The sequence below is a fragment of the Populus alba genome, chromosome 5, assembly GCF_005239225.2.
Source record: "Populus alba chromosome 5, ASM523922v2, whole genome shotgun sequence".
In the NCBI taxonomy this organism is placed as follows: Eukaryota; Viridiplantae; Streptophyta; class Magnoliopsida; order Malpighiales; family Salicaceae; genus Populus; species Populus alba.
This window is the reverse complement of record NC_133288.1, coordinates 18249739-18260497: the sequence shown is the minus strand read 5'-3', so window position 1 is coordinate 18260497 and position 10759 is coordinate 18249739. Positions and strand designations below refer to the sequence as shown.

General features: G+C 35.0%; 2 protein-coding genes across 5 annotated transcripts; one reads left to right on the top strand and one right to left on the bottom strand.

Annotated features, from left to right (window-relative positions):
* Positions 1–4912, top strand: LOC140955640 (uncharacterized). Its single transcript, XM_073409415.1, has 7 exons — positions 1–283; positions 550–1149; positions 1434–1762; positions 1833–2213; positions 2310–2424; positions 2785–3420; positions 4650–4912. Exons 1-7 carry the CDS (start codon positions 1–3, stop codon positions 4910–4912), a joined length of 2607 nt encoding a protein of 868 aa, XP_073265516.1.
* Positions 4913–8146: 3234 nt separating this feature from the next.
* On the bottom strand, positions 8147–9598 carry LOC118029272 (uncharacterized). Of its 4 annotated transcripts, XM_073409034.1 has the most exons (4): positions 9050–9598; positions 8821–9013; positions 8681–8778; positions 8147–8461 (listed from the first exon to the last, which is right to left on the bottom strand). In XM_073409034.1, the coding sequence occupies exons 1-3, from the start codon at positions 9554–9556 to the stop codon at positions 8708–8710; spliced, it is 771 nt and encodes a 256-aa protein (XP_073265135.1). In that variant the 5' UTR covers positions 9557–9598; the 3' UTR covers positions 8147–8461; positions 8681–8707. The 4 variants fall into 4 exon arrangements, with proteins under 4 accessions (XP_073265135.1, XP_073265134.1, XP_073265136.1 ...); XM_073409033.1 differs by having other exon boundaries at positions 8821–9598; XM_073409035.1 differs by having other exon boundaries at positions 8863–9598.
* Positions 9599–10759: the final 1161 nt, after the last annotated feature.

Sequence of the window (10759 nt, the reverse complement as noted above, 5' to 3'; positions counted from 1 at the left end):
ATGGGACATCAAAGTTCCAAGAAAGCTGAGTTAGGTATAATTGATTACTCTGTCTCTGATAATGGAATCCAGAATAGAAATGTTATTATTCGATCTAGGAAGGAAATAGTTGGTGAAGATGAAGTGAGCAGTTCGCACTCTCATATCTCTCCATCATTTGGTGATCTGGCACGTGAACCATTGCAACCTGACCCTAAGGAAGAAGCAATTGCTTGCTGGGAAGTGGGAAAAGTAGTATTGCAAGTCCATGATGAAAGCCACCTCATGACACAGACGTTGCAGAGCTTTATATAAAAAGAGCAGGAGGAATGGATGAGAAGGAAGAAGCAGTAAGGATGGTGTCTTTGTCTCGGTGAAGGTATGGTTGTTAATTCTTGATATGGGTAGTATTATTATTTGGAATGCGCATGGTATAGGAGCTAGAGATAAAAAAAGATGTGTGAGGAATCTTGTGCACAAATTTAGTCTAGATGTTCTGGGTATTTTGGAAACGAAATTGGAAAATATTACTGATTGCATTGTTAATTCGATTTGGGGTAGATGTTCTAGGAACTAGTATGCAGTTCCTATGCATATGGAACCCAGTTTCTTTTTGTGTTTCCAAATGCTTTGTTGCTATGAATGGTTTGTTTTCTCGGTTCAATATGGAATGTTTGGTGTCTTTTGTGTATGCTCCAAATGATGGCTCATTGAAGAAGGAACTGTGGGAATACCTTGCTAATTTCAAAACCAGCATTAGCAAGCCATGGTGTCTTGCAGGTGACTTCAACGAAACTCTTTTCCCATCAGACAGAAAAAGACGCTCTAGAATCTCTTCTGCGATGATAAGCTTTAAGAATTGTATTGATTGTTGTGAACTCATTGAACTTCCTTTAAATGGGAAGAAGTTCACTTGGTCAAGGGGAAATGCTGCGAGTTGTATTGATAGACTGTTTGTATCGGGTGATTGGCTTCAGTCTCTCCCATCTTCTACTCTGTATGGGCTGTCGAAGAACTTCTCTGACCATAGACCTCTACATATGCTGATAGACTCTATGAACTGGGGACCAAAGCCATTTCAGCTTATGAACTGTTGGTGGCTCATATCTGGCTTTAGAAAGATGATCCAGGACTATTGGAATTCAACCTTGACAATCTGTGTTAAAAAACGTATGGCCCCAGCATTATAGTTATTAAAAGACAGATGCAAGGAATGGAGCAAAGAAGCTGTAGGCAACACCTGCAGGAAAATCAAAGCTTTAGAAATGGAAGCAGAATTTCTAGACTCTAAAAAAAAAGTAGAGACTTATCATATGCTGAGTTAACCAGAAGTGACGTCATTTCCTCTAACCTTAGAATCTTATACAGAATTCAAGAATCTGTTTGGCACCAAAAATCGAGAGCCCAATGGTGTAAGCTTGGAGACAGAAACACTTTTTTCTTTCATCTATCAGCCACAACAAGATGCAAAAAGAATAAGATTATCTCCTTGGATGTTGATGGAACGACTTTAACTAAACCGTCTGATGTGAAGATAGCTGTCTTTGATTTTTTCAGTAAGTTATACTCTCGGCATGACAGACCGAGAGCCTCCTGCCGTAATCTAGACTTCCTAAAGCTTAAGCCCACATCGTTGGCTGCTTTAGAACTTCCATTCTCTGCTAAGGAGATAAAAGCTGCAGTTTGGGAGTGTGAAGGAAACAAAGCTCCAGGTCCTAATAGTATTAATTTTTTCTTTATTAGGAAAGCATGGAACATTATAGGAGGGGATATTGTTCGAATGGTATGAATTTTACAAGACAAACCTTCTTCCTTCTGGCATTAATAGCTCATTTGTTACTCTTATCCCGAAGATACAAAATGCCAATAAGTTGAAAGATTTTAGGCCTATCAGTCTAGTAAGAAGCCTTTACAAGATCATTTCAAAGCTACTAGCAACCAGGATGAAGCAAGTTCTGACAGAAGTCATTAGTGATCACCAAACTTCTTTTATAAAAGGAAGGCAAATCATAGACAATGTTTTGATAGCAAATGAGGCGATTCATTTCTTAAAGAAGAGAAAGGGCAAAGGATATCTCTTCAAACTAGACTTTCACAAAACTTTTGATTCTGTGTTATGGGAATACGATAATGAAGTAATGGTTGCTATGGGTTTCGGGAGCAGGTGGCGCGGTTGGATCATGCAATGCATTTCAACAGCAAAGATGTTTATGCTTGTCAATGGATCTCTAACGGCATAATTTAACTTGGAAAAAGGTTTAAGGCAAGGAGACCCCCTCTCACCTTTTCTTTTTAATATTGCAGTTCAGGGATTGAGTTGTATGTTGCAGCGAGGCTGTGATTTGGGTTTGATCGAGGGTATTAAGATTGTCCAGGATGGATTTTCTTTATCTCACCTTCAATTTGCAAATGACACTCTTATCTTCAGCTCAGACTCCTTGCTTAGTATGCAAAATATCAAGCACATCCTTTTATGCTTTAAATTAATGTCAGGTTTGAAGGTTAACTTTTGCAAAAGCAGCATCTTTAGTGTGGGTATAGATGAACATATATGTAATTACACTGCATAAATTCTTGGATGTAAGCAGGAGCGCCTCCCATTCAAATATCTTGGCCTTCCCATTGGTGCAAGCTCTTGTAGAACTTTGATATGGAAGCCTATTCTCCATAATATCAGTGCTAGGTTGGCTTCGTGGAAAGGCAGACTATTATATATTGGGGGTAGGTTGTGCTTAATCAAATCTGTCTTAGGTAATTTGCCCATTTACTTTCTCTCTTTGTTTCCTATGACTGCGACAATTGCAGCCTCTATTGAAAAGAAATTCAGAGCCTTTTTGTGGTCAGGAAAAGAGGAAGGCAAGAAAATATGCAATGTTAGATGGTCAATTATTTCTCAGCCAAAAAATGCTAGTGGTCTTGGGATCGGATCTCTAAGGGACAAAAACAAAGCACTGATGTTCAAATGGCTATGGAGGTTTGGTTCGGAGGAGTCGAGCATGTGGAAGGATGTGATTACCAGCATATACAACACTAACTACCCCACAATTATTCTGAAACATCCTATTGCAGGTACTGGAACTACTTGGTCTCGTATTGTTAATCATTGTGTTACAGATTCCAGACTGCAAGACATTGTGAAACATCAATCTATTATACTTGTTGGAAATGGTAAGAGGATTAAATTCTGGCTTGATGACTGGACAACTACTGGTTGCCTGGCGGATCAGTTTCCTTCCCTATTCTGGTTATCCAATAATAAAGAAGCAAGCCTTGATAAGATGGGGATATGGGATAGTCATGCTTGGTTCTGGTTATTCAACTGGACTAGACCCTTGCGAGGTAGAAACTATGGTTTTCTAGACCAAATAAACGCCATTCTTTCGACAGTACATCCGGATAAAGATGTAGAGGATAGATTAGTTTGGAAAGCCAACTCCACTGGTAGATTCTCGGTCAAATCTCTTTGTAGGCTGTTAAGTCCCAATCCCTCGATGCTTTTCCTTTACTGGGATTTGGAGAGGAATTTTCCCTCCTAAAGTTGAAATATTCTGCTGGATGGCTATCATTCAAAAAATCAACACTCGTAGTATGTTTGTCAGAAAAGGAATATTGGACATCTCAGCTGCTGCTTGTCCCATTTGCTTTGTTGAGGAAGAATCGGTTGATCATATATTGCTACATTGTCAAAAACATTGGATAGTTTGATCTAAAATTATCAATTGGTGGGGCTTAGTGTGGTGTAGCCCAAAGAACTTGGCAGCACTTTTCTCTCAGTGAGATTCTTTAGTTTATGGAAAATTTCAAAAAAAGGCTTGGTTGATGTTGTTCTTTTTAGCGACATGGTCTATTTGGCTCCTTCGTAATGATGTGATATTCAAGCAAATGACCCCAAATTATGATACTCTATTTATTCTTATTATTACTCGTCTCTGCTTTTGGATGAAGGCTATAGAACCTGATTTCTCTTATTCCGCTTCAAACTAGTAAGGTCAGCGGAAGGGCTGTTACGATGGACTAATTCTACAAAACAAAGGGCAGTTGTTGTGTGGTCTCCCCCTATGACTAATTGCTTCAAATGGAATGTGGATGGTTCCTCTCTTGGGAAGCCGGGCCCCTCAGGTATAGGCGGAGTCTTACAAAATCATAATGGGATTCTTCTTGGTATATTCTCCTCGCCAGTTGGAATTTTAGACTTTAATGTAGTTGAGCTAAAAGCGGTTGTCAAAGCCATTGAATTATCAGCTTCTAACTGTCACCTGCATCATAAACACATTATTGTTGAATCTGACTCGACTAATGTCATTAGCTGTTAGCTGGATGAATAACCCCCATAATAGGCCTTGGCTGCATCATAATCTTTTCTCCTCTATTCAGAGAGTAGCTTCATATTTTGGTTCACTCACATTCACTCATTCTCGTCGTGAGAGTAATCATATGGCAGATCACATGGCCAAACAGGGAGTGTTTAGAAACACTGAATTGGTCGCTTGGCTCTAATATGCTTGATATATGGGCTTTCCTGTTTCCTTTAAAGTTTGGTTGCGGCTCCTAAGGAAAATGGATTGTTTCCTAGATTACTCTGTCTCTAGAAAGGAGTAGAATCATCAAGCTATTCAGAGGCAATTCCAGCTTGTCAGATCTTTGTCTTGTGTGAAACTTCTTGGTAGCAGAATCTGATGTTGCAAGTCTAAGGGCTTCTTTTGATGAGCATGCTCTTGTCTGCTCTGGTTTTCTCTGTGTTAGTGTGGCGAGTGTTCTTAGTACTCTTGTTGTTAAGGTGACAAAGGCTGAATGTGGAGAGGCCATGGCTGGTCTTTTTGTTTCGGATAAGAAGAGGAAAGACGGAAAGATTCTTGTTTTACTTCAAATCTGGATCGAGGTAGAAGTCTGCTTGGCATCTCATCCTGGTGTGGCTCCTCATATGCATCTTTAAGCTGCTAGTTTGCTATTTTTGGCATCGAATCTGCATCTTGTAGCTGTTATTTGTATTGTTGGTTCTTGGTCTGTTGATCATTTTATTTCATAGATCTGTTATAGGTGAGCTGTAAACAGAATTTCTATGTTTCCCGCCAGCCATTGGCGTTTTCTAATGCAATATTACACTTCTCAAAAAAAAATTACGAGCACATTCATAGGGGGGGAAAAGAGTAAATATAATTAAATTTGGGCGAGAGGGAAATTATATAATAATTTCTCGATTGACATGAGAATAAGATTTATGTGAATACTTGAGGGAGGGGTTAGCTGGTGAGATTAATTTGTCGCTATTTATGTGCAATAATAAGATGACAATATAAAGTAAAGATAAAGCAAAAGAGAGCATAAAATTGGGGACCTCTACAAAGAGTTTTCGTCAAATATGACAAACCGGCACTGAATTAAAATCATCCATCCAGAGATGGAGAGACACTGACATTCATTCAATTAGTTTTCTATAATCTAAGTATTTATTTATTTCTAGATCCATCGTTTTTTCTTCATATTTCCAGGATTTTGCTTTTAGGTGGGGAAACCAGAAATACAACCCTTTCCTTCTTCGGTGGAAATTCTAGCCATAATGTGTTTTCTCGTGTACACATGCTTTTTTTTTTTATTATTATTATTACTATTATTATTATTATTATTGCAAGTTGGTGACGAAAGCAACTTGCAATAATAATAATTAGTTTGTTTCTTATATATATATATATATATATATATATATATATATATATATATATATCTTTGCATACATGCCATTGGATTTTCTTGATAATGAAAGCAACAAGCTCATTGAATTTCTTGTAATAACAATAATTGTTCTTATATATATATATATATATATATATATATATCTTTGCATACATGCCATAGGATTTTTCTTGATAATGAAAGCAACAAGCTCATTGAATTTCTTTTTTACGTAGAATTGTCAAACTCTTAAAGAGTATTCTGTCACTAAAATGTTGGAAAATAATTAGTTTATTCTTATAATAAGGTGAGTTTATATATATATATATATATATATATATATATATTAATTAATTAAGTTATTTTTATTCTTATAAAATGCCTTATGTTCTAATTTATTTTCTAAATCTTTTTAAACGTAAATAAAATTGTTTAGTCATTGTTAACATTTTTTCTATAAAAAAAATTGTGTAGGAGTTGATTGTGATATAACCGAGTTAACTTGGCAGGTACAATGACTACTTAGATGATCGATACAAACATTACTTGACTAAAAAATTAAAGATGATATTAAAAAAAAAATTAGATTGAAACATATTGGATCAACCTTGATTAACTTGTCATATCTACAGTCATATTCATAAGACCATAATAATCTTATAAAAAATAAATTAAAAAAAATTATAAAATATAATTTCCAATTAATTCAATGTTATTGAATACAATTGAAAAAAAATCAATCAAAAAATAACTAAAAAAGCAGTCCGAGTTAACTTGTCAAACTTAAGACTTGAATTATAAGACCGGTATAAACCTATAAAAAGTAATTAAAAAAAATTATAAAACTTAATTCTCAATCAACCCAATATTAAAGAATGAGATTTAAAAAAAAAATCAATTAAAAAAAAAAGAATACAAATAACAACCGTTGTCAACCCAGTTTAATACGTCATGTTCTTGACTTTGTTTATAAAACCAGGATAACCTCATAAAAAAATTTTAAAAATATCTTAAATCAACTCGAGTTAACCTATAAAATCTACAACCTAGATAATAAAGCTGAGGTAATTTCATAGAAAATAAATCAAAACCAGTCATAAAGCATAATTTACAATCAATTTAATATTAAATGATAAAATTAAAAATAAATTAATTTAAAAAATAGGATTTAAAATAATAATTTAATTCAATCTAGTTAAAATGTGAATAATATGAAATGTGGTAATGATCATAAGTCATTTTTTTAAAGTAATTGATAGGCAAACTACTGATCCCTATGATTGTGATCCATTTCTCTTTAGTGCTTTCCATATATAATTCCATTTCTTGCTAACAAGTTGCAAACTAAGGAAGCTTACCTACTAATTGTTTTACTGGCTAGCTAGCACTGGCCATTCCCCTTTTCAGATAGTCTTGATTAAATAAAAAAATAAAAATAAAAAGAAGATGAGTATAATTTATACTTGTTTTATTAGTAGCGCCACACTGTGGATATAATTCTAAGTTAATTTTTTTAAAAAAAATTGATAATGTTGTGGACGCGTCTTCAAATAGTTTATGGCTGGTAGAAAAAAATTAAAAATTATATAAATCGAGAAAGAGTTATTAAAACTAATTAAATAGTAAAATAAAAATCTAATTTTCCTCCTATTTAGATTGTCTTTTGCACTTGTCTGTTTTCACGTAACCTTCTATTCCTTCATTTCGGAGTTCTTAGAATGAAAGGACTGGTGGCGTTAATTTCCCAGCTGCTTATTCCGTTAACATCTTGGTAATCTCTGCATTATTTATAGTTTGGACTATGATTGTGATTCATAATATTTTTTATTTAAAAATAAATTAAAATGGTATAATTTTTTAAAAAATTATTTTTAAAATTAACATATCAAAACAATCCAAAAATATAAAAAATATATTTTTTAACAAAAATAAAATTTAAATTTTTTTAAACACAAGTTGGACCGCGTTTCTAAACAGTCCCTTAAAAAACATAAAAGAAAAGAAAATCAAGTTAATTTAAACTTGTCAGTAGTGAATTAAAATTTGGGATTTCATCAATTAATTAATGCTGTTGATTATAGCAGTGGGAAAACCGCTTGGAAAAAAAGAATTAGCAGTATGGTGCAAAGAAATATATTTAATTAGCTGTATATATTCATAACTGAATGATATTAAAACGAAAAACTAAATGAACGCAACTTATATCTAGAACATGCTTCTCAGATCTCAAGTGAACCAAAAATAACTCCACTGTTTATCCAATGGGGACTGAGCAAAGTAATAGTCTTTTCTTTCCTTTTGCCATGGCCAGCTCCAATGACCTTTCAACACCCACATATTTATTTATTTCTCTTTTAAATATATTTATTATTCTCCTCATTCTCTGCTACTCAAGCCTGCCGATTTTACGAGATAGACGATGATTGCTGCACTTAATCCAAACCACAGTACATAATATTTGTAACCAAAATAAAATAAAATAATTAATTACTTACAATAAGAAAAAAGAAATATTATTTTATTACTCCTCATATGAAAACAGCCATGCATGCATAGCACAACAGGTTGAAAAATACATACGCATAAGCTACTTTTCAACAGAGCAGATTAACCGGTGACTACAACTTTGTAAGAATAGACTAAACGATGAAGCTGATCTTTTCTTCTAATGTCTCTCTTTATTCATCATATAAATAAAACACAGAGCTCCACTAATGCAGTAGCTTGATCCCTTAATTTCCTAATTCCTCGCAAAAGCTCCTGCACCCATCCTTTTCCTTATTACATGCATGACACTCTTCCCTTTAATTACCTGTCAAAACACACATAAATTGGATCTCTGTCAATATATACACTGGTGCATATTATTGGCAATATTTACTAATATTTATTTTATTTGGGAAGAAAGTAAATAATTTAATGCAGTGCTGCACCAACATATTTACGCCTGATGACATTATATTTTCAGGTTTTTGTTAATTAAGATACATATATACTTAGCATTGTCAGGATCATATATAATTAGGTTTACCTTGAAACAATAAATGATAGCTGTATTCTAGTAATGGTGAGGTGGAGGGGGTGATGCGTAAATGTAATGGGGTGGTGGTGGTGACTTGTATACTGGTGGTGGTGGTGGAGGAGACTTATATTTATAAACTGGAGTAGGAGGTGGGGGAGGAGACTTGTATTTGTATGACTTCTTGGGAGGAGGTGGTGGAGGAGACTTGTGTACTGGTGGTGGTGGAGGAGGAGACTTGTATTTATAAACTGGAGTAGGAGGTGGTGGGGGAGACTTGTATTTGTAAGGCTTCTTGGGAGGAGGTGGAGGAGGAGACTTGTAAACTGGAGGAGGTGGTGGGGGAGACTTGTACTTGTATGGCTTCTCGGGTGGTGGGGGTGGTGACTTGTAAACTGGTGGAGGAGGAGGAGACTTGTAAATTGGAGGTGGTGGGGGAGATTTATACTTGTACGGCTTCTTGGGTGGTGGGGGAGGTGACTTGTAAACTGGTGGTAGAGGAGGAGGAGACTTGTATTTGTAAACTGGTGGAGGAGGGGGTGGAGACTTGTACTTGTAAGGATGTGCTAGTGGTGGTGGAGAATGAACTGGAGGAGGCGGTGGTGACTTGTACTTGTAGGGCTTTTTGGGTGGTGGTGGAGACTTATGCACCGGTGGAGGAGGTGGAGGGGACTTGTACTTGTAAGGGTGTGGTGGTGGTGGAGGAGAATGCACTGGAGGAGGGGGCGGTGGGGATTTGTAATGGTAAGGAGGAGGTGGTGGTGGAGGCGATTTCTTAGGAGGTGGAGGAGAGGAGTATTCGTAGTTTGCTGCGGTTTGTGATGGCAAGCTGAGAGAGATTGCTACCAGTAGAAGAGTAGCGGTAAGAGAGGCCATTGAAGACCTCATTTTTGCCAACTTTGCTTTGGTTCTGCTTCTTAGGCAATCCGCACTTCCCTTTATATAGATTCGATACCTTACCCTTTAACACGTAAACCAATCATGGTAAAATGGACCTCGGATAAGTTTTTAAACTTGGTGAAAAGACATGGAAATAAAATAATTAATTTGAAACAATTTGACTTTTAAATAGTTGATTTGCCTTGATCGGAGTCTGCAAACTCAGCAGGAATCGAGTACTAATTAAGACTATCCATGCATGTCCTTTGTTCTTTAGCTTTTCTTCTTTAGCTTTTGTAATTTCCATATCAGATGCTCAAGCGGGAAGTCATCCTTATTTATTTATTTATTTATTTCTTCTTTTTTTAAAATAAAAAACCATTTATTTCTGCATACAGAGCTAGTTTTGAAAACGTTAAAAATATATAGAAAGCAGGGGCCTAACTTCTTATGACTTTTTTCCCCCGAGGGACCGGCGGCTACGACTTCGACTTCGACGTCGCAACCACTGCCTGGCTTCCCTCGAGTACCCAGTTGCGTTCACTTTCAATTCGCCTTCACACTGTGCTAAATTCCAATTTATCTAGAAGTCAGCTTCTAATAACCTTAAAGGGTAAATTCAAAAGTAAGATCTGGTTTGGATTAATTTAAAAAAACATAGTAAAACACTATTATAGATATATTTTCCTGTTCATTGGAAAAGTTCGCTTTTACCATTAAAAAAAAAACTACAGAAACTTTCCATTGTTGATAAAATCATCCTTTTCTTTTGATTCATTAGCTATTGTAAAATTAATTAAAAATAAATTAACTAGGATATCTTTTTTATCGTAGTAAACCTTTAACACAAAAAAAAAAAAATATTAAGCTTTGGCTTAGGACTCTTTTGTTCTTTTTTTTTTATATAAAAATCACGATGTTCATACTCTTAGAAAAAAAAAATATACGTGAAGAAACTTTTTTATTTTTTAATAGTTAAATCACATAATTACTTTTGAAATCTAAAAAAAAAAATTAAAGTTAATTTCAAGAGCATTTTAGTCTTTCATTCTTCTATGTTCTTAGAGGGTAAATTCACAAAAAAAAAAGTATTAATGAAACCATTGCAATCAATTACTGATGCATGCAAAAAACTTCTAGCTATGAACTCAAGAATGATATAAGAAGAAAAAACAAAGGCATTGTTGAATATTTTAGTCACCGACTCTTAAT

Coding starts and splice junctions, on each gene's coding strand:
- LOC140955640 (XM_073409415.1), top strand. CDS start 1: ATGGGACATCAAAGTTCCAAGAAAGCTGAGTTAGGTATAATTGATTAC. Junction 1,150..1,433: donor GACAATCTGTGTTAAAAAAC/GTATGGCCCCAG, acceptor TTCATCTATCAG/CCACAACAAGATGCAAAAAG. Junction 2,214..2,309: donor TTGTCAATGGATCTCTAACG/GCATAATTTAAC, acceptor TGTATGTTGCAG/CGAGGCTGTGATTTGGGTTT.
- LOC118029272 (XM_073409033.1), bottom strand. CDS start 9,556: ATGAGGTCTTCAATGGCCTCTCTTACCGCTACTCTTCTACTGGTAGCA. Junction 8,779..8,820: donor ATACAAGTCTCCTCCCCCAC/CTCCTACTCCAG, acceptor CTCCACCACCAC/CACCAGTATACAAGTCACCA.